Genomic DNA, 23,855 nt, shown 5'->3' with positions numbered 1-23,855 from the left:
GCTGAAGTAAATTAATCTCCAGAGACACTAATTGTGGGTCTAAGTTATAGGTGGTGTAATGGTGTAATGAAACACTTTTTTTTTTGGACAGGGCTTGGGCGGCACAGTGATGTAGTAGTTAGCACTGTCGCTTCACAGCAAGTGGGTTCCTGGTTCAATCCCAGAAGGAAGTCCTTCTGTGAGTTTGCATGTTCTCCCCATATCAGCGTGGGCTTCCTCCCACAGTCAAAAGACGGGCAGGTTGGGGATAGGTTAACTGGTGACTCTAAATTGTCCATAGGTGTGGATGTGAGTCTGAATGGTTGTCTGTCTCTATGTCTCTATGCGACCCTCAAGAGGATAAGCGGTTTCGAAAATGGATGGATGGACAGGGCTTCACACAGTTCTCTATAAATGTTAATATGTCCTTTTCTAGACCATTGAATTATCTGATTATGCTGCTTAAATATAAACTACTTTTACCAAACATATTCTTTCAGTATTATTTTTTGATCAAGCAAGCACATTCACAAAACTCTCCAAATGATAACACTTACTTGCAACTGTCTTAAGATGTTAAATAGCTACAAAGGCAGACTAAACTTAGGGCTGCAACGATTAGTCGACTAATCAATGACTAATCGACTATTAAAATAATCGGTGACTATTTTAGTGGTCGACAAAACGGTTTGAGTCATTTTTCATAGAAAAGTACTGTAAAAGTACCCCAAAATACTCTTATTGCAGCTTCTTACTTTCAAATATTGGCAGCTTTACACACTCTCCCATGATGGTGAACTAAAGCCCTTTGGCATGAGTACGAAAAAAGACATTAGATGACATAATTTTGGGGTTTGGGAGAGACAGACCGCCATTTTTCAACATTTTAACACATTTTTCGATAAAATGATAAGTCGTCTAATCAAAGAAATAATCAACAGATGAGTCGACAATGAAATGACAATGAATTCAGCCCTACTAAACATGCAACCAATAAGTAGAAAGATAAATAAATAAATGAAGAATAAAAAAAATAAAAACGTAATAATCACTTTAGAATGATGATATACAATATATGTGCTCTGATATGATCTCTACCTGCTGCGGTTCACTAGGAAATTAAGATGTCACCAATTTGAATTTGAGTAACTCAATAACTTGTGAAATAAATCGTTTATTAAAACTAGTATTTATTACCATGTACCAATAGTATACCACACTAGTATTTTCCCTCGGTGATACAGTAACTCAATTGCGGTTCACTAAACATAAGATTCAGTATGCTATTTCCAAGTCTAGCGGTTTACGAGGCGTCCTTGAATGCAACGAAAGCATGTAGGGAATGATAGTAGCGGTGAGTCCAGCCCCTGGGTGGGGATTTGTGTGATTGATGGTCACCTCCCGAGAGTGTTTCATGGACTCGCCCCCTCCCCTCCCGCCTCCTTCTCTCTCTGACTCCCTCTCTCTGAGCAGGAATGTGGAAACCGGAGTCCCACAGACAGTCAGCGCCGCCCGCACGTTTCTGCACCGCACCGGAGTGAATAACTGATCTTTGCCTCGGATAAATACATTGATGAGAAGGAAGTGATTTGTGAACGAATTCTGCGGACACTTTGTGGATTTACACTGTCAGCTCGAACGCATTTCTTTTCTCTTTTGCTCGACCTAAGAAAAGTTTGCTTTGAGCCCCAACACAGCTGGAGTCAGCAGATGGAAATAACCTCTCAGTGTTCACCGAGCGCACCTTATTCCGGAGCTCTCCCAACATGTAAGCTTTCCTCTCTTTCATTTTTTTTTGCCGTGTTTCCATGATTCACATTCCGACTGGGTGAGCACTGCGATAGCGTGTGCCGTGAGGTCACCCCTAACGAAAATCACTATATGCTCCTGTAGTGGCTGCTCCTGTGGGCACTTCTAGTGGGTGTCCTCAACTACATGTCCAGTTTCCATTGAGTTTGTGGCACTTAATGTATATTTCATATGTCATTATAGTCCCGTGATGTGCTCCAGGCTGCAATGTTTGTAGTTTGCTGTTATGTGTGTGATATATCATAAAGTTTATTTGAGGAATGCTGATGCTGTTTTGTATAATGGTCGACATTGTTTTCAAAATAAAGGAGAATTCACAGTGGCCACACTTTATAATACCAGTTACTCCAATAACAGCCTTCCCTTTGGGGTAAACTAGTTGATAATATGCATATTCACTGCTGCCTTAGAGGTGCTGAATTCTGTGAACTAACAGCTAGGATTATTCATCCATCAGATAAATAGGGAGCTGTTCCATGTGAGATAATAAAGTAAAACTCTTTAAAGATGTGGAAAATAACCATTGCCCCAAGCTTATCAAATTTGAGTTGATTATTTATTGGCCTGAGTTTAATCATTGGTGTATTGTGTTTGCTATTATGTATGAATCAAATCCTAATTGGATTGAATATATTAAATTACTTTGCCAATTATTAAACTGTGTCCAGTTTTGTGTCGTCTACTTGTCTGTTTACTTCATAGTTAAGGAAAAGGTCTAACAAACTAATGAGCAATAATGTTCTCTACTTGGTTTCTTTCATATTTGTGTTTATATCTGCACTTATAATGACTGTGGAGAAGGTTTCTGATTTTTAGCTCATTAAGCCAAAAGCCAAACACTTGCTCCCTCAGATGACTCAACTGTCTTTTCTATTTCTCTTCCTCTGACAGGGACCCGGAGTCACTGAGAAGGTGAAGGCTGCTAGTGTTAAATGCTCACTGCAAGGCTTCCCACAAAACAGCGACCGCTCATATAACTGCTGTTAGTTCAGTGACAGTGTGAACCATTTGCAGACTGTTTACCATGGCGTCTAGTCTGACATGTACGGGTGTTATCTGGGCCCTGCTGTCCCTGCTGTGTGCTGCTGCCTCCTGCGTTGGCTTCTTCATGCCCTACTGGCTGCTGGGGACACAGATGGACAAGCCAGTGTCCTTTGGCACGTTCCGGCGCTGCTCCTACCCGGTGAGGGACGAGGAGAAGCAGGCCACGGTGATGCTGGAGCAGTGCGGGCGCTACGCCTCCTTCCACGGCATACCAAGTCTGGAGTGGAGGATCTGCACAGTGGTGACGGGCGTGGGGTGCGGCCTTCTCCTGCTCGTGGCCCTCACAGCTCTCATGGGCTGCTGCATCTCTGACCTCATCTCTCGTACAATTGGCCGTGTGGCTGGTGGCATCCAGTTTGTTGGAGGTGAGTTTTCATTTCTGTGATGTTTGTGTTTGCACCTGCAGTGGGTAGTACGGGTGGTGTGCAGAGCAGGGGCTTTGGTTATGAAGAGATCTGAGGCAATCAAGTTTCGAGCTGTCAGATCACATACATTTTGATGGTTTACTTTGCATAGGAAGACTACAGATTCTCTATGGCTATGTTCAGACTGCAGGCAACAGTAGCCCAAATTGGATTTTCTCTGCTCATATGGGACTCAGATCTGTTTTTTTATTTCATAGCAGTGTGAACAGCACAATGACAGCACAATAATCCTTTTAATTCTGATGTGGGCCACTTTCATATGTGGTCCTGAATCAGATGCAGGTCGGATTTTTATGCAGAGTGACCTTAGTCTGAGCAGTTATTCATTCTACTTTAGATCTACATTCTTGCAGCAGGAGTGTCTCAGCAGAGAGGCCCTGACAGATGTAGTTGAAAGTAGTCCTTGACATCCTGAAATTTTGGATGAAATCTGAAGCTATTCATGTCACAATCCCACCTCTGCTGGCTCCGACTCCGCATCCACATACACCTACGTACAGGAGAAGCAGCCATTGCTCCACAAAAAAGCAATAATTAAATATCTGGCTCTATTTCTCCTCATCCTTGTGTATCATCTGCTCACAAATTTGCTGGCTTCCACTGCACATCCGCTCACTTGGAAATGAAACCGTAAACACTGACTTCATTGGCCTGCACGTTTAGTGCCATGTGACAGCATGCTGCATGTGACGTCTTTGTCAGTTCAGTCTGGAATCCAATATTGGCAACATTAAAAAAATAATGTGAACAACTTAAAAAAAAAATTGGATCAGAGCAATGAATCCAAATTGGGCACTAAGGTTGGCATTGTGGACGTAGCTTAAGATCTAGACATTTATGGAGAACTGGGAGGTTTTAATGGTTGTAATTAACATCTCATAAAATCTTGTTTGAGCTCTCAGACAGAAGTGTTGTTCATGAAGAAAGATCCCATTGGGTAGGGAACAAGGAGGAATGGAAATCTTGATAACCATGAAAATTTCACCTCTGGCCAACTTTTCTCTGCCAGAAAAGCTGTTGTTTCCTCAGATACTCAGCTCCACGGAAATGAAAAAGTGTCCCAGTGGGATGTTGATCACATTACCCAGTTAATGACGTTGGGTCAGTTTACATCTCTTAACTCATGACTGCAGTTTAAAACCATCACACACAATTCTGGACATTGCTGTATTGGATTGAGTGAATATTTGGATGAATGTTAAAAAACTACTACATTCACAAACTAAATTGTTTGATTGAACTGTCGGTGCCAAAGGTGGGGCTTTGGTACTATTTAAGAAAGCTTGGAATGGGCTCACATATAATTTGATGAAGGAAAAAAAACTTTTCATTTTCATAACACCTTCCTGTAATTTACTCTTTCTCTCATGTGCGGCAGATTTTGGCATCAATTTCTATCTTTTGTTTTTAGTTTGACTCATTAAAGATAGGAAATTGAGCTTCATTTGGGCTACCAGTATGCCCAAAATATGTCAGTGTGATTTTCTGCTCCAGTTTTGATTCTGAATGCACCTCTTCAAGTTAAAAAGAAACCCACGCCCTCTCTCTTTGCAAAAATAGAGTCCTGTCCACACTGCAGCTCTGGCCATGGACATGTCTTTTTGTTTGTGTGTTTGATTACAGTAAGTGGACACGGCTCCGCACGGCACCAGCTTTGTTTACGTGCGCTGTTGGTTTTTGCACATGTGTCCTCTCGGGACGTGAGGTCTGAGGGAAGGCTTCCACTGAAGCTGCAAGTTTCTCTGCCCCAGTTTAAGAAGCTGCAGCGCTCCAGCCCTCTCATTAACTCCAAAACATTTGCGCGCATACTGTGGCTCACCACTCTGCTATTTACAATCCCCATCACTTCAGTTTGGCTTCAGAAAGTGATGTGACAGAAAAGCAGGTTGCAGGCAGATTTGACAGAGCTGCCAGGTCTTTTAGAAGGATAAATCTACTGAGGACCACCACAACGTGCCATGTCCTAGTTCTTAGCTACTTAGGAACATCAGTATTAATGATGTATAATATGGAGGATGATTAAGGTGAAGGCTGGCTGGCTTATTCAGAAATGTGCACTTTTATGTAAGGAGAGCTCCTTTTAAGCTCACAGCAGCCCCATACATACAGTATTACAGCAAGCTGCTATTTTTGGTGATAGGATTAAAAAATCCCTGTCTGTCTTTCTTGCGATTCCTCTCTTTCGTGGACTCACAAATCCAGACTCGCATGAATTTCGATGGAGGGAGAGCGAAGGAAGGCGGGGTACAATACAAGGGGTACCGCTCACTTCTTTTTAACTTGAACGCTGGTGAGCCAAAGGGCATATGTCTCAGAGGGGCTAATTGGAAGTGACACAATTGGGAAGCTCAGTGGGCTGCTTCATGTATTGTCTTCAGTCACTTACAAAGAGTGTAGAAACGTCGAGGCTTGCAGGGTAAATTGGGAGAGAGAAGAAAAAAATACCTGATGATTGAAACATTCTGCATTCACTTCTTATTAACCAAGAACCTCGCTGAGAAATAAAGACCCACAGGGGGAATACCGAAATGTGTGCTGAGAGATATGATCAAATCTCAGCGATTAGCGGGAACGGGGAGAGGGAGTAAATGAGGCGATCAGTTGGTGAGGCAACACATTTGAATTCACCAGATGCAAAGGACCCTCATGGTTCACTGTCTGATGCCGATGCCTTCCTCCTTTTGTGTTTCCTCTGCTCCTATTGTAGGCCACTAATGAAGAGTGTCTTACCAGAGAGGCCAGGGCCTCCTGGCTGCCACAAGTAAAACATCCACTTTATATCTCCCTGTAATTTATCTCAATCCCATGAAATAGATTAGAGCTGAAAGGATTTATCAGTGCTTTATCTCATTAGCTGCAGCTCAGACTGAAGGAAAACCTTTTAACAATAACAATTATTGTTACTAGTGTTGTTGTTTGCCTCTTATAATGCTGTTTTCTCACAGCTGACTATGGGCAAGTTGTTCCAGAGCTGGTTAATTGCTAATGGCAAAGGCCCAGATTTCCTCTACAGGCCAGAGAGTTGGAGTCTTAGTATGAGACTATGAGACTGCTCTGGCTCATAAATCAAAGGCCCGTGCGCGCTGTGCTGCTTACATTAAACAACTGCCTTTGCCTTACTTTCTTGTCTTAGTTATGCAGCGGTGCGGACTCCAAACGAGTGTGACACAGACGGGCGGTTCAGACATTAAAAGATTCTTGACTTGGATTTGGTTGTTAGGGATTTTGATCCTCCCCCCACCCACCCTCCTGCAGAGCCCTTCCTCGTCTTTTGGGTGCTTCAAGCAGAGCTGTGCGCAGCAGGAAAGCTATTTAACGTTTGTTTTCCACAAGCATGATATGATACCTTTATGTACCTTTTTACAAACTCTTTCCCCTTGGCACGATGCTTTTAACTTGTGCTTTGGTGTCTTCGCTTATTTCATCTCTTTCCTCACAGCACCTGACAGGTAGTTTTGTTTTGACATTTTGCTATTTGATTGCCTCATGATGACTGACAGTTTGACAGGCCCCGCGATTGGATGACGTGTCTGCTCCATCACGATTAAATATTAGGGATAGCGATGGGAGCGTGGGGCCTCACCAAGTCCATTTCTAATGGGCTTTTTATAGTTCTGAAAGACTACTCTCACTTTATAATATTTCTCATATAGAAGTGAGATGCCTGATCTGCTTATGGGACGGTTTGGGAATGTTTTGATATCACACTGCAACAAAACATGAACTGTGACTTTCTCAAATGGCTGTGGTGCAGTCTGAGTTTGAGAAAGAATACCAGCACGCAGCAGTCAGAGTTTGTGTGAACTGTGCTGAAACAGAGACAATAAGGGCTGTGTGCCAAATGTGGAAAACAGAGTGGATAGGAAGAGCAGGTTGAAATGGTTGTCTGTACTAGAGCCAGAGGTAAATTATAAAGGCAAGTCAAAATAGCTATACTTAGATTTTGCACTCTTTGATGTTGTTTCTATATATTATTGTGGAGGTGAAAGTATGTAATTTTTCCTTAGCGATAACCATTCAGTGACAAGAATTTCAAGTGTAGACCCAGTTTGTGTCAGTGACAACTACACCCTGTTGCCCTTTCAAGACAATCAATCAGATAAAACTGCTGTGATCCAAAAAACAAATGATTCAAAGGTTTATTTGCAGCATTTGAAGCCCAAATAACATCACAAGTGACATTAGGAGAGGCAGTGATAAAGCTTTGTTCCACAACATGTCTGAAATCTCCAAAAACAATATTGCCTTGACCCGTAAGAATGTCAGCTCGATTGAGATCACTTTAACTCTTGATAAAAATGTCAGGACATATAGCAGCTCAAGGCTGGAGGATAAAGGCCATATTTTATTGAGAAGGTGTTGAACTGCTGCATCCTTGAAACTGAAGGCAACATAACAAGACAAACAATATGATGCATGACAGGCTGTACTGCCTTTTTCGGGGGGGTTGTTGCGGCAGTGAGTATAGGGTGCAAGCAGAGGACTTCATATGAGCTGCTGCTGTTTCAGGGAAGGTGCGGACCTGCGAGGTGTAGTGTCCCTTAGGAATTAAAAAAAAAGAGAGAGAGAGAGAGAGGAAAGTTTGAAACAGCTCAACGCAGCATATTTCACTGCCACAAGGGAAGGTTGAATCCATATAGTCTAATTTTGTCTGTCATTGTTGGGAGAAGTACCAAGAACTCTTTACAGTTTTAGGAGGGAATGTTCAATGCCACTGCTGCTGGATGGGCTAAAAGCATTTATTATTGATTAGAGACATTTAATGTCTATTACATTAAATATTACCCCTGGGTTCTGACAGTCTTTTGATGAAATGAAATGAGAAAAATGTGGGTTTTCACATGCATTTGTGCCTTCTGATGCTCCCATGTGAGCTCTTTCAGAGTGAGATGACAAACTTGTCATTTATTCGTCATACATTTATGTTTTTACCAGTTGCAAAACTTGTGGAATGGATTTTTTTATTCCTTCAAAGCAGAAGTTGCTGAAACTTCAAGGAGAGTTAAAGGAGAAATGGAATTTAATACAAGTAGAAACTGTATTAGGCTGGGTTGGTCTGAACAAAAGGACATGTTTGTGGGGGGAAACAATGCGATGCACTGGGCCTAGCCTCCATATTGTGCACAGGCTTGTTGGCCGCGCTGGTTGAATACTTCCCACACCAGCCTCGGATGAAGCTGCAGTTGATCTGGACTATCAAATAATTGGCTGTGTTGCCTTCTGGGAAAGCTTCTCCATTTCGTTTTCTGGTTGATCGGCTCTGTTTACACCTCTGTGCCAGCATCTCGTTTGCCCACACTTGTGTGGAATGTCAGTAAACGAACAATATGAAGCCACAGAGAGGACACACTTTGCCTCTGTTTTTAAGTGTATGATTCTCCCCTAAGAGTTGGCCTGTAACGCCACATGTAATAAAGTATCCTGGTCATGCGTTGTTCAAGTTAAATTTATCACATCTGTCTGCACCACCTCTGTGGCTCAAAGTGTATGTCAAGGGCATGAGCATGAACGATAAATTTAAAGACGTGTAAATAAATTACAGATGGGCTGCCATTTTGGCTTCCGTAATGTTGCCAAGGGCTATTTGGCACACGAGTGTGTTGTCCTGTTTGAGAGCCATACCAACACAGCCAGGAGCTTTGTCCTTGTGTCGGCTCTGTGAGTTCTTGCCAGCTGGATCCCGCCCAGTCCCAGAATGTGTGCTTCCACTCCCCTCTCACCACGAGCACTCATTTTCAAGAGGTACAACAAAATGAAATCGCATCCACATGAGGAAGGCTTTGGGATGAAGAGCTCATGTTTCCGGGGGAATATTCTGTCTGGATCAGTGTCTCTTGACAGTCATTGTTTAATGGTGTCGGATCACGAGACATTTCCGGGGCGATGGGTAAATACTCCCTGACGCGCTGTGTTATCCTTTTACTTCCAAAAACCTATCTGTATTCCTTCCTCCTCATAGTCCTGCTAGTCTGATGTGATGATGATGGACTACACTGTCTCATCCGCCATGTAGGCATTGCATAAAACTAATGAGATAGCACCAGCCCATATGTTTGAGAGGGGAAAGCCAGGCCTTTTCACTACGGACAAGAGCCTTGTGTAATGGTTTTTAAAACGCTTTCTTGCTCTTCATTGCTTACGTTTCCGGCCACTGATGGTTATAAAGTGGACGTCTCTTCCTCTGAGTTGATTGATCACCTAAAGTGCAGACCACTCTTTGCAACACTGTAATGTGCTTCATTGAGCCTGGCAGCTATTTTTGCTCAACATACAGTTCCCTAAACCCCCACCAACATTGCCACAAGGGTGTTTGGAGTCGGAGCAGTGAAACGTAGCCTTTGCACCATAGGCAGTCTATTCTCTCAAATTCTCTCCTTCACCCTTCACTCTGTCTCAGGATGAACTCACATCTCGTGTTCTGCCCCCCCTTTTCTAACCTTTCGGGTTATGGTATTATTTCCAGTGATCTCAGTCTTTAACTCTCTATTTCAGGCTTGTTTCACCTTTCCCCTAATTCTGCTTTCTGTCCACCCCTCTGTGTCTTTCCTCTCTCCTTCTCCATCTCCTTCCCTCACTCTCCTCCTCCTCCTTGCAGCGGCTGTGCACATTACTGTCTGCTGCAAGCGGGGGAAAAAAAAAATAGATTGGGCCAGTACTCAGTGACCCAAAGAGTGGACCTGGGCTCAGCCAGAAAGACAGAAAGCGAGAATGGTTGAAAAAAAAAGAGTGAGACAGAAACAGAGAGAAACAGGGCGGAAAGCCCAGCATCAACAGGGATTTAGTTTTGTCAAACAGGAAGTCTGGGGAACCAAAGGACAGACAGAAGGGTTATTTCAGTCTGTTCCCCTGTTAAGTCATTGTTTTCTCTGCCATGGTAGCAGGCGTGCTGCATATCGGGTTGTTTTTGTCACTCGGAACAGAACTGTTCCAGAAAACGTGTCTGGTGTGTCTGCATGCGTGTCTGGCATTAATGTGGCTGTAAAAACAGAGACCAGGGGAGCCTGACAGTTGTGGCGGATAAATGAATTCAGTATATAAATTTAGTAGTGCTACTCGTTAATTTGTGAGTAATTTATCAAGCAAAGATATCAAACATGTTCAGCTTCCAGCTACTGAAATGTGAGGATTCTCTTTTATATCATTACAAATAAAAGATCTTTTGTTTTTGGGATGTTAGTTAGACAAAACAAGCACTTTGACTGTGGCCTCTGGGAAATCAGGATTAGCTTTTTTATTTTTTTCCAAATGACCCATCAACAAGACTAAGGCTGTGACTGAAATCATTCACTCACTCAATACTCCCTCCGCACTATATAGTAGACTATATACTGAGTAGTGAGTGATTTTGGACACAGCCTAAGAGTCTACAATGCTAGGGACTACATACTAACATTAGCATGCTAACAGGAGTGCCATGACAATAGTAGGAAGCTGATGTTTAGCAGGTATAATGCTTACCATGTTCACCATCTTAGTTTAGCATGTTAACGTTTAATGGACATATTAGTTGATGATGAAAAAGTGTCTGTTTTGCATTGAGCACTGCACATTTTGGCTTTTTTCTGGCTGGTCACCTAGAGTTGAAACATGTTTGACTTTGGGTAAAATACCATGGCTGCTCTTCACTGTCATTTTTGACCCAGCCGTCCAATCACAGTGAAGGAGGGGTGGGACATATCACAAAGACCAACTGTCACATCTTACATCTTACAGAGTGCTGAACAACAACAACAATGGAGGAGAAATGATTACACATACACATACAAGCTTCAGTCTTCCTTTCATCCAGATTTAAGGCCCAAACAAGTACGCTACCTTGTGCCGACATTTTTAGTTTAGCGGATACACCGTATCATAGCAACCAGACACAACCAAAGCTTCTCAGCTAAAAAAACCCACTGCATCTCCAAAGCGCTCTTATTCTTTCAGCTGGGCATTTTCAGAAGAGCACCTGGCATTAACAGCTGGGAAAAAAAATGCTTTGGTGGCCACATGGCCTCATGAAAGTAACACCAGCTATTTTTTTGCCAATGAGAAATTGGTTGGAAAAGAACATATCGACCAACCAAGGACCAACCAACCAGAAAGTGTCAGCCTTACAGGAACCTAATTTATTTCCCCTGTGAAGAGTTTGTTTCCTGAGATGATTACCAAGGATGTTGTTCTCTGCTTTAACAGAAAGGGTGAAGCAGACAGAAAAGTAATTGTTAACACATATCACGTCTTTGCCGCTGACACCTAAAACAGCGAATATGTGTGAATAGATGAATCACCGAGCAGACAGATGCTAAACAGATGGTGGAGGCTCTGCTTCTCTGTATCACTGGTGACACACATTGTGGAGGGCATGTTTGATGTCAGTGCCCTAGCCTGTACTTACAGTGAGCAATACTTTAGTCACAGGTAGGGACACAAGATTAAACCCCTCTCATGCGGTCTAAGTTGTCTTAGTCCTTGTTTCTGTGGCAGATAAAACCCATTGTGTGACTAGAAAACACAAAGAGAGAACAAGGGAAAGAAGGAAAAAAAAGTGTTTTCCTGAATTTCACTACATGTTATGTCTAATTAGGGATGAAGAAGATGGAAAGCCCACATTTGACCTGTTAGACATCTCTGAGGGAGTCAGGGGCCATGATTCTGCTGAATAAATGAATAAGTATGGATCGGATGGATTGGGTCTGAGCCCTTTGGGATAAAGTAGTTTGCTCAGTATTCATACCCTGTTTTACAGTCTCAGAGGCACCATGCCTTTAACACTACAGTTAATTATACCCTGTTCTTCCTAGTGAGGGGGAATGTGGGGTCAATACTCCTTTTGTGCTGCCTACTCATAGGTCAAATAGCAGGCCAGCGAGGAAATAGAATATGGGCTGAATGTATGGAGACAGATCTGTGAATAAAATGGCAGCGTAGAATAGCCGGGAGAGGAGTCTATTTTTGGTAAAAGAATCCACAGTAATTGCCTGTCTTTAGTTTCTTTACCCTCAAACCATAGATACATTATATTGTAAACTCCCATGTCCCAAAGAGGCAATACCCACTTAAGAATGAACAATTTTTCTCATTTTTGCCACTTTGACTCGCGGATGTCTCATTTAATTTAACTCAGTGTGTCAGAGTATCTCCTGCATCTTATCCCTGAAAGGCCAGGAATAGCATTAAGAGCTGCACGAAGAGCCAGAGCTCTCATGGTTGATAATGTGTGGAAAAGAGTCGCCTCTGTCTTGGGAAGAATTTGATCAGGGTCAGTGTGTAGCTCTGGGAGAGAGGTTTTGCCCCCTCAGTGGGTCACTCAAACCGGGCTGCTAGACAGCGAGGACAGGTGAAGGTGGTGTAAAAAGGCAGCTGAAGATCAGATCAGAGGAGGACAGGGGTTGCCTGTGCACATGCAGTTATCTGTCACGAGTGACCTGCAGTCTGTTAATGACTTGATGAGGGCAGTTGCTTGTGTGAAAGGGAAATGTGCTCTGTAAAGTGTGAATTTCTTGCTTCTTGTGTCTCATTGTGTTAGTTTGAGAGTGCTTGTAGATAAGGCTTCATCCACACTTTCTCATTCACAATGCATAACCATTAATATGTCAATGCCTCAGGTCCACCCTACTCCTGCATTTTGGAACCTTTAAAACAGACCCTTTAAAACACTGCTGACTTTTGAAAACGACAATGCAGACACCCAAGTTCGCCTCCCGATTGGGTCTTGTCATTTTATCTCGGTACACATACTTTTTCTGATTTTTATCCTTATTGTGTGGGTACCCCTTTCTCATTGCCTTGACCTCCTCCAGCGACGGATAATGCTTCCATCACTGCTCTAATATGTTGCCATATTTGCTTTGCAATGACTCCCAATCTGTTCTCTGCCGTCTTGCTCGCCTTATTCTTAAGTGTTAGTTTCAGTAACAGTTCCACCTTGTTGTCAGTCCAAGCAAAGAAATCTCTGGTCTTACTTTTTCCATCTTGATAGTATTTTCTGTAACTAAGCAACCAACCGCAGAGGATCTGCTTACTGTTTATACTGGTGCTATGTATATGTGAAAGGTCATGTGATATGCATTTTCAGGCATGTTATTATGGACCGGGATAAGTTTTAAAACCATGCTAAAACAGATAGGCTACCTTTTTTTTTTTTTTTAAACGCTGTTTTTAAATGAAAATGTATTAGTGAGGATGTGGCCTTAACCTGAATGTGGCTGAGTTTATTAATGTCCTGTGTGCTGAGGCCAGGGCCTGCCTTTGCTGTCTGCCTTAAGTAATGCTGGGAATTTAGGGTAAATATATTCTGTTGCCCCCTACCCCCCTCTTACTTCCCCATCGTCAGTACCACAATCAGTTTAATTTGAGAGGCTATTAATGAGTGTGCTTGCATGTATTGCACAAAAGAGTGTGTTAGAATTGAATATATTTCACAGCTCTCCTTTTGTTGTCTTTATAAGGGTGGACTGAAATCTATATTTAGCTTGTGATTGTGAATGCTAACAGAGTTAGGGATTTTTCCATTATGAATTCAGCTTATATAAATTAGAGGCAGCAAGACCCTTGAGAGAATGAGTGTTAGTGTGTTAAGTGATCAATACAAATAAGTCTCCATTTGAAGCAATGGAATGTGCATTGTGCGCTTTTTTGAAGCCCCGCAGAAACACACCATCAAAGTCACCTTGGCGTAGTAATAGGCAAAATGTCACTCCCGTCATTATCATAAAATGACAACCCTGTAATTGTGCCCCATAAAATTATGTCTCAGGGAAAAAAAGTGTGCATGCCTCAGTTTTTATAAGGCTGACACAAGCTGTACAATAATCTCCATTTTGCGGCCTATGGCTGTGCTTGTGGAGACTGGGGAGGGTTTAGTGTTTGGGTGGAAGGCGACGCAGTGTGACTCCAGTTTTGCTTTGCTTCCCAGACTCTCATTCCAGCTGGTCAGCAGCAGTTGGGTGGGCTCTCCCCTTATAGGATCTGGTTTCCACAGCAGCAGGGGGTGTAAACCCAAAGCAGAGAGAGAGGGGAGGGAGAGGGAGGGTCAACATTTGGAGAAATCCCCTGAGTCTTCCAGTGGTCAGTGTTCTGTTTCTTAACATAAATAAGTCGAGCTACAAGTTGCCTTTAGATTCGAGAAACAGCACACAACCATTCCGCTGATAGTACAAATGTCTTTTTTTACCCTCCACGAGCAGATTGTAGTCAAGCCTCGACAGTTAAACAGCACCTTGTTGACTGGCCTTCATATGAACCCAAACGAGAGAAAATTTCAGTAACAACAGCAAGTCATAAACCCTGGCAAGAAAGAGCTTGAAGCCAGGCATTTACCCTATCTAGCCAGCAGACAAAGGTTTTGAAAGCGCTCTGCAATAAGAGGCCCTGTGATGGGATGCCCGTAAGACAGAGTGTCTGGATGTATTTTGAGCCACTCTGTCCAAAATGCAGCCCTTTGAAAGCATAACACAAGGTCTCTGGAATGCTCAAAGAGAGCTTCATCTCAGAGAGAGCTACAGGAAACTATAAACAGGACAGAAGACTCAGTGCTCTACCCATATTTGTATGTGTTTATGAAGATCAGCAAGAGCTGATGGCCATATATAGGATTGTTGTGAAGAACAGCTTTGAGCTGTACAGAGCTGTCTAAGGTTTGGAAGCTATTATTAATCTCTATGCAGAAACAATTGTTATGATAAATAAATTGGAAATAAAATAGTGTAGGAGCCCAAATCTGAGGAATATTCTTTGACAAGTTGTGTCAGATGCAGTTTACAAATAGCTGTATGATAGGTGGGGATAATGCTATCAGCGGTGATACCTTATCTCTTTCCTCACGTAAAAAGCAGAAAACATTAGCAAGACAATCTGCCCTCCATGCCCGCTCCTGCACTTTAGTCACATATTCTCTTTTCTGTTTTCTCTTATTTCTTGCTAGACTCGTGTGTATGTTCTCTTTGCTTGAACAGAAACAAAAGTGTCTCTGAAAACTGAAATGAAAAGCTGAGAGTTCTGCCGCTTTCCAAAAGGGAGCACAGGAACAAAGGTACTCTTTGATCCAACAGTGACTTTGCTCTCTGCACTAATTCTGGGTCTGGACCAGGCTGAGCCCCCCGGTGTTGTTCTTCCAGGCCTGACAAGCCAACTACACCCAGTTCCTGGCCCATGGGCTCGCTGGGGGTCCCCATGGCAACAGCAACCTGGCTCTAACTAGTTACACCAGAATATTATAGGAAGTTTTCCTGGGAGTGATTTAGAGTCATACTGTGACCGAACCCAGGGCTTTTTAATCACATATTCCAGCTATTGCTTGAGCTGGTTCACGAGTCTCTAGTGGGAGATGGTGTGGATGAATCGAAATAATTAAATATGACTTATTCTCTGGCTTTATAGCCTCACCAACATAATGAAAACACCAATCTTCAGTGTATAGCTCCAAGATAATACCAACTCTGTATGCTATAATTTGTATGCTTTGTGTCGTGGCGTTCATTTTAAATAAATCGTCGCAAGACAAAGTAATCTAAATCCATTCAAAAGTGAAAATGGGATCAAATTAATGTTTTTTTTTTCTGGCAGTGTCTGAGCTGTTCTAGTATCCAACATCTGAAAAAACTATTGATTTTTGTTATGAAACACATGAACCTCATTACAGTCCCCACACCCAAGTGTCATAGCATGTAAGCATCATTACACGGGAAAATTGGAAGGAAACCAGAAGGCTTTTATCAGACACAACTAAAGACAAGTGTGTCACCTGTTAAGGTGAAGCCGAATGGAGGATTTGTAATTACAGAGTGATTATATGTGGAGCCAAGCCCTTGGGAGGTGAAGCGTACTGCTCTGCTGCCAGTGATATCACTCACATCTACTTATCTCCTGCACCGCCAGCTAAGACTTGATCATTAGTGAATGTGTCGCTATCATGACCGTCCTGATAGTACTACTCTACTGCTGGTCCTTTGTTGGCATTCTCCTCAGGGCAACTCCCTTTTCCTGCCCTCTCCTGCCGCCTGTCTCTCTGCTAGAGCACGTAGATGCAGGAAAACTGAAGATGTGAGTATTAGAAAATTGTTAGGGTGGCTTTTCGAATTGAATTTGGCTCTTTCACAAGGCACGCACTTGATGTGATTATTTCAGGGCGAAATTACACCAATAAAAGGAGATTCAGCTGATTGCTTGTCATAACAACCTAGTTTCGGTGGCTGGCTGAACTCTTCTGACAAAGTGATGGCAGGCTACAAGTCGGTGTTATTTTCCCTAACATCACTGAATCTCTGTGAGAGCTGCTGGATCAGGAAGTGAAGTCCTTCAAAGCTGTTCTGCTCAACATGTTTCAGCCTGACCGTGATGTGCTTCACCATCTGACATTTGAAGATAACCACAGAGTAAGTGGCTGGCCGGAGTGTGCTTTTTTTTTTCCTTTTTCCCAAACAGAGAGCACTCAGCCTCACTCATGATGGATGCCGAATGGCTCGTCATGTGCAAAGAAGGAGATAATAGAAGCTGAGAAGTCAGGCACTCAGGCCTGCTGATAACATGGTGCAGACTGTCAGTCACACAGCACAGTGGACAAAGCGTAGGTTGTACCATTTTGATTGCCTGCTTGATATCTGATATCTGGTGTTCTACCGACATCTTTCTCTCACAGTTGACTGGCCAAGAAATGGAATGTTACCCAATATTGTTTTTTCCGCCTCTGTAATTGCATCAACTCTCTGGTGTGAGGTGGCTATTACAGTGGCAGGCGAGTTTGATATCTGTCATTCAGTAGTCACACTGCACATCACCCATGAACAGAAGTGACATCAAGGTTAGTTTGTAAGCCATCCGGTAAACTGACCCGGGCTACACGCACAAAAATGTCAATAAAAGCAGAGACAGCTGTGCAGTGTTCAGAGACCCTGCAATACCCTGCTGGGTTTTGGTCACTAAATGTCCATTATTATCTCAGCATCTTCCCTTCCAGCCTCCACCGTGTCTGAAGCTCTGAGATCATTGTGCTTCCTCTTCCTCAGGCAATGCAGTTGAAGATGAGTTATCCATTATTTTGCCTGTCAAAAATGACAGGAAACAGCTGAAAAGCATGTGGACTCATTGGCTGTTTATCTTTGCTGGAAATGTCTTCTAGGATTTGAGCAGGATTTTATTATGTATCTTGGCAGATGCTACCCCGTATGATCAACTTTTGGATCAGACAGCAAAGCAAGAGCTGCACCTCTTAATGAAAATCAAGTGGCTGCTCTGCAGTCTGCTCTGCTGGGGAAACTGGTATATGTGTCTATTCTGCATTGGTAAATGTTGGACACAATGTCCAGAAAGGAGCTCTTCATCCTAAATGTTTTTGCCTGGAACCAAAACCTGATGTTTACTGTGAATCTTTCAGGCCGTTCTCATGCGCTGTCTGTACATATACCTATGAAAAGTAAAGCACCACAATTCATATAACCAACATAATCATGAGGCAGTAACTAGTGTATAACCCATATAATTGAGATGGCTGTGATCACATGACCGATACTATGACAGGAGTAAGAAGGAAGTAGTAGTAGAGACCAAAAGTCTGTGTAAGAAGGGAGGTCAGGTGGTGGATGGGTTAAACAACACAAGACTTTCCTCCAGGAGACCAACTTAAAGTTATTTTAAGGTATGTTGTTACCATGTTTCTTTTCCTAACCCTGACCTACGTAACTTAACGTTCAAATTTGTAATGTCATTTGTGGGACGCTAATTCATTAGATATCATACGAACTGTTGTATTAGGATATGTTGAAAGTTTACATGACTAAAGACTGTTCTCCTATTAGCATAACTGTACTGAATATACCTTGACGTGTTGCTAAGTAGTTATCTGCTGGAATTAAAAAATGACACCGCCTAAGCTGAACTGAAAACAGCCCTTATTTTTGAGACAGCATACAGTTTTTCTGGGTGGAGTTTTCCTCTGAAGCAGCCAGCAGTCATATAACTGTGAAGTACCAATGTGACTGTATTCACAGCCCATTTAGGATTGAAAATATGTGGTTTAACGAGACAGAAAAAACAGTAGAGACAAACGGTCCGAAATAAAGTGTCAAAGGTTTCAAAGGAAATCTGACAGCTTATTTTTTCAAAGGACTGCACTCCCAGCGGTTTGGAGCTTTTATGTGCTGGATCTCACACTCTCTGCCTCTTCTTCAGGTTCCCAACCCAATGTAAAGCGCATACTGAAGCAAAATGGCAAATATATGGTTGCTGGTCAATCCACAGCTTTGTTCTCTATCCTCCAGAGACACTTACAGTGAAAGACTTGAGAGGAGCTGAGCACTTTTTCTTGAGCAGTTGTCGGCTGGCTACTGGCAACTGGCGCGTGGAGATTTCCCCGGCGACACATATTCAGTTTGAAAGGACGCGTTTATACCACACATACGCCACTCCAAACTTCAAACAAGAAAAGGCAGTGGTGTTTTACAATTACTTTCAGCGTATTCACTATGAAATTATTTTCACTGCTGAAATGTGTGATAGAGGGATAGCTGCCCAAAGTAAAAGCCTGCATAGTTTGATAAGAAAACCAGATACATAAGAATGAATTTACTGGGTGGTGCTTATACTTCTTTGGGCAAGAGTTTCTGATTTCCTTCATAGAAAAAAAAGAGAGTTTCCTTTCTGAAATCTTGTCAGATGCTCCCTTGGGTTTTCACAAGCATCCTCTTACTTGGAAGACAACTGAACAAAACAAAATTTCAAAGCAGACAGCTTGTAGAGTGGTATCATAGGGATTTAGAGGTGTGTTGTCGTCGAGCCAAAGTATTCAAACAGTCATCCTTCCCGCTGCTTATTGATGGGCTCGCACCAGGGTGTCGCTGAGTCAGGAAGACACCTGCCCTCAGCCACGGCAATCTGTAATCATGATCAAAGCTCAGATCTGTCAGCTGGGAGCCTGGTAGTGTCTTTGCTGCTGTTTTGAGCATGCTCTTCTACCCTTGGCAAGCCCTGCAGGCAGTTGCACAGGAGGTTAGTGGTAGACGTGCGGACAGTACAGGGTGGAGACGTGTGTAGGCACCAGGCCCAGGCTTGTGACTGGGGCATCTGCAGGACTTATTGATTTGTGAAAAAGATATACGTTCTCTCCTGAGCTACCGACAGACAACTATTTGGCACCTAATACTGAGCAACTCTCTGCTGCCTGGCTGTTTACTCTGGATGTGTTTCTCCTTACACCTTTTTTTTGTAGAAATTTTGATATTCTTCACATACAGCACTTAATATGCAGCCTGACATGCAGCCATTGACCTTCTGAGCTTATCTTCTGTCTTAAAGGTATACTACGCAGGAAGTGTCAGGTATTGTTCATGAACACATCATTCGGACTTGGCCCCTCCTCCCTACACTGCTTGTTTGTATGGTGCATTCTATTTAAACTGGGAAGTTGGATTTTTGAGTCCCCATTCGAACTCAGAAAATCAGGAGAACTTCACCAAGCCTGCCCTCAGAATCCAAGATGGCTGCTCTGAGCATCAGTAGCAGTGAAAGCTGTAGTGATAGTAAAAGTAAAAGCCAACCCCAGACTCAGTCTCATTTTGGAATGAGGCTACATGCCCAGAAATGTTCCAAACATAGCAAAATAAGAGGAAAATAAGAAAATACAGGCAGGGGGCAGAGTGTCTGTAGATAAATGCGAAGCCACACACTTCTAACAGGCCGTAAGTGATGATTGATTATTATTGTATGGGTCTATACATTGGTTTTTTTGGTTTGTTTGTTTTTTTTAGGCAAAAGTGTGCAAAATGATTGATCCTACACTGTGCATTGAGCAATTAAGGAACCCCACCTAGCACTCTGGTTAAACATTTCATCCTCAAATATCCTCCTCTGTCTCACTGCTTTGTGGTAATTACCCTGTGTTAGACCTTGAGCTTGCAAAGTAACACCTAACCAAGGGCAACTTGTCATGTGCAGAGCAGGACTGTGATTCATTGGCATGTACGCTATATGGCTGGCAATATATCTTCAAGAAACATTAATAGGTGGGGGTGGTGAGGTGAATATGGGGGAAATGGGTTGCTGTCGCTTGAGTGGCTGCTAATACGGTCTCCCAGTGATAACACGAAACAATTGGAAGGACGATCTGTTATTATTATGTTCTAATGGCCTGAACAATACTAATGAAAGGCTGTACATAGGTTCTCCATGATCAGTATTAATATGTGTAGGGGTGCAACTCATTTCCTTGAGCCCAAGGTTAAGCCCTCAAACTGTTTGTTTTGTCTAACCAGCAGTTCACTACCAGTAGATATTCAATTCACTATGAAAAAAAGTGGCAAATCCTCTCATCTACATCAACAGCTGGAACTGTAAATATATAGGCTATTTTTGCTTAATAAATGACTTAAATAGTTATATTTTCATTTTATGTGGATTGAATAATTGATTATTTGACCAATTTTTCAGTAATGGATATGGTTATCATTTACAATATTTTATAAAAAGTTTATAAACATCTCAAACACTGTTCATGTGTTTGCTGCTCCACTTTTGAAGTAAAGTAAAGAGAAACACTCTACCCTCTCTCTCCACCATCCCATTGCTTTCTGCTGTGGCATGTCAACTGTGATCCAGACCTAATCTACCAGCCCAATAGTGAGGTCCCTGCAGGGAGCCCGGGGGCCCCAGGCCCAGCACCATTGCCTCATCTGTCTTCAAGACAAGCTACAGGCCGGGGCCAACCTAGTGCCTGTCCTGTCGTGCTTGCATATGCAGAGCTAGGATAGGATGCTGAACCCTGAAGGCTTCATCTGGTCACCAGGTGGGCACGGGAGCAGTGGCCTGTCTCTTCCCCCACACTCTGTCTATGAGCGTGGAAATGAAAATCATTGAAGACGGCCCTTTTTTCCCCGCAGGGTGCTTCCAGCGTCCTCAGAGGCAACGAGCAGCCGTGACCATGCTCCCACTCAGAGGTGACGGTGAGCAAATAGCCTGGGAAGTTAGTATCACTAGCTGTGCTGTTTGTGCAATTTCCTGTTTTCACTTCGAGTTCCATTTTGTTTTGGAAGCTGCTCACATATCACGCATAAATGTTTGCTGAAACAACATTTCATATTTTTGTTTTCTTCCTGTTGTAAATTTCAGTCGTAGCTATGTCACGTAGCCAGATTAGAGCAAACAATCAGACTCGCAGTTATGCAAACACATGCACATGGTGCAGAGGCAGCCAAAGACACCCCCATCAGTGTGTTTGTTCTCAATTACGCTAAGATTTTAGGAAGACAAAGAGCTGTTTGCAAGTCATTTGTGTGCCTTTTCTGCTTGTTTTGTCACACAGTGCATCCATCTGACTTTAGTTGAAGGCTTCACAGTCTGTTATAGCAGCATTGTGTGAATCTTTAGAAGTCATCATTTGCTTGGAGTTTACCCACATTCAAATCAAACAGTTCATTTTTAATTTGAAACTGGATTTTTGTTGTTTTATTATCAACTAGAAACCAAACTTCAAGCATCAGTTGATACAGAAAATGAAATGAAAACAGCTGAATACAATCTTAGTGATGTTTTGCACACACTGTCTATAGTTCAACATTCGACATTTAAGCTTGGTCAGACAGACGGCCGGCCCTATGGTGAGTTATTTACTCTGGCAAGTACACTCAGAAAGTCTTGCAGTTGTGGCAATGTGAATGACATGTTGCCCCTGACAGAGCTGCTGGAGGCCGAGCTCCTTGTTTGTTCCTTTCTAGAGGAAGTCAAATACAGCTTCAAAAAACTTTAACTTAAAAATGTGGAGAATGAGACAAACGACCTGATTGAGCTAGTGCCAGATGCCGATTAATCATCAGATCAGAAATTTTTAAAGTTTTTTTTTTTCCAGCAGAAAAATAACCCATGAAATGAGGCATTTGAGATAGCAGCTCATCTTTAACCGTCCCTTCCCTCATTTCACCCACTTCTCTCTGCACCAGCACACTGGGTAAAGAATACATTAGAGGGTAATGAAATAAGGGCATTTAAAGAAAGATCTGAATTGAGTGTCAGTCATGGGTAGACGATCACATTACCAGTTGTCCGTTGCAATGACTTTCCTTCCTATTAAGAGGTATTATGATCTCCTCTAAAATGTAATTATAGAAGCAATGGGCTCATGTCTGTGCTGCTGAAATGTTCAGGAATATACTGAGATTTTTATTTTGCCATTCTTCCTCTTCTTGTTGGTGCCTGCATTTCAGTATTTGGAGGCTTCATTAGATCGAAAAATCGTCTTTTGGCAGCTCGGCTATCCTGCCCTACATTTCCTGCTGACTGCATTAACATGAAATAAAAAAAAATTGCCACCTACACTTGCTCCATTTGTAGGTACAAATCCTTGGAAGCCCTGCTCATCTTTATATTGAGGTAAAGAGGACATGGAAGTCAGAGGGTAAAGATGGTTTTTAATCAGCATCTTCCTCCTCTGCGCCCCAAACCCCAGCTCTGTTACCTCCGCTCTTTCCCCCTCCCTTTCAGGGGCTGCTGAAGGTTGATGGGAGCTGAAGCAGGGGGAGGGTTGAGGAAGGAAAGGGGCTCTGGAGGCCGAGCGTGGAATCTTTGCATACCACCAGAGAAAGTGGGAGGGATTTTTACACCTCCACAGGCTCCAGACCCCCCCCCCAGCCAGCATCATAAACTGTGTAGCAGCAGCTGGTGTCAGAAAAAAAAGACGGAAAGGCGAGCGACACCCTGCTATCTCACTTACCATCTCCTTTAAATAAAGGCTAGTAAGCAGAGTGGGGGGAGATTACACAGAAGAGCGGAAGATGTGGCACCCATCCCTACAACGAATCACCAGATGGAGCAGATCTAAATCAAGTTCCCCCTGCTATAAATACAATGGAAAACAGGCAGACACAGGGAATAATAAGCGGCAGCATATGCCGTGGTCAACCTCTGTGGGTAGAAAGAAGTGCTATTCCTCCGTGCTTTGCATTTCTCCTCTGAATTCATCCATGAAGGCGCTCAGTTTAGCACGCACCACAGCAGAAGCCCTGGCAGCAGGACATGCCACTCAGACTAGTGGCCCTATTTTCATGTTTTCTCAGCTGAAGAAAAAACAAGTTGCATCCAATGAAAATTAAATTATGTGATAAAACGCTGCATTCACCTTTATGGTCCGGAGACTGCTCGATATTACAAGAGACTGTAGTTCTGTAATTGAATGTTGAACAAGGGGCCAGTTGGGTTAAAAGCTGCTGTGGTCGTTTTTTTCCCCCTTCTATCGGGTATCATAATCTCTGGATGGGTGGATGAGGGTTTACTTTGTTGGCCCACAAGGATCAATTAAGCCATCAGGAGGGAGACACAGTAATAAGACATGTAATGGAAGGCCCCAGTTCCTTGGGGAGCAGTGTTAAATTCATCACCGCCTCGTGTTCACACATTTATCACTGGCACATTACAACTTGTAATCATTCACAGATGTCAGGGGTGGTGCTGACTCTCTGTCACTCCTCATGTGATGACACTGGTATCAGTTGCATCAGTAGGTAATTGATTAGAATGGTTTAACATAAAATGTTATCTTTGGTTCATAGGTAGAAAGGTTTTCATCAGAAAATGGGTCACCATTCAGTTTTCTTACATGATGCCTGTGCAGAGGAAAGATATAGTCGTAACACC

The 23,855-nt window shown here is 42.8% G+C and overlaps 1 protein-coding gene across 1 annotated transcript in view; it reads left to right on the top strand.

Moving 5' to 3' along the window:
• Positions 1 to 1,438: 1,438 nt before the first annotated feature.
• Positions 1,439 to 23,855, top strand: part of LOC117259390 (LHFPL tetraspan subfamily member 6 protein) — a 48,119-nt gene continuing 25,702 nt past the window's right edge. Inside the window, exons 1-2 of the mRNA XM_033630704.2 lie at positions 1,439 to 1,747; positions 2,680 to 3,197. Coding sequence (XP_033486595.2) covers positions 2,813 to 3,197 — 385 coding nt within the window. The 5' untranslated portion in view covers positions 1,439 to 1,747; positions 2,680 to 2,812. The remainder of the gene's footprint in view (positions 1,748 to 2,679; positions 3,198 to 23,855) is intronic.

The sequence above is a fragment of the Epinephelus lanceolatus genome, chromosome 4, assembly GCF_041903045.1.
Source record: "Epinephelus lanceolatus isolate andai-2023 chromosome 4, ASM4190304v1, whole genome shotgun sequence".
NCBI classification, from domain to species: Eukaryota; Metazoa; Chordata; class Actinopteri; order Perciformes; family Serranidae; genus Epinephelus; species Epinephelus lanceolatus.
The sequence above is the reverse complement of the archived record's forward strand: the minus strand, read 5'-3'. Positions and strand labels throughout refer to the sequence as shown.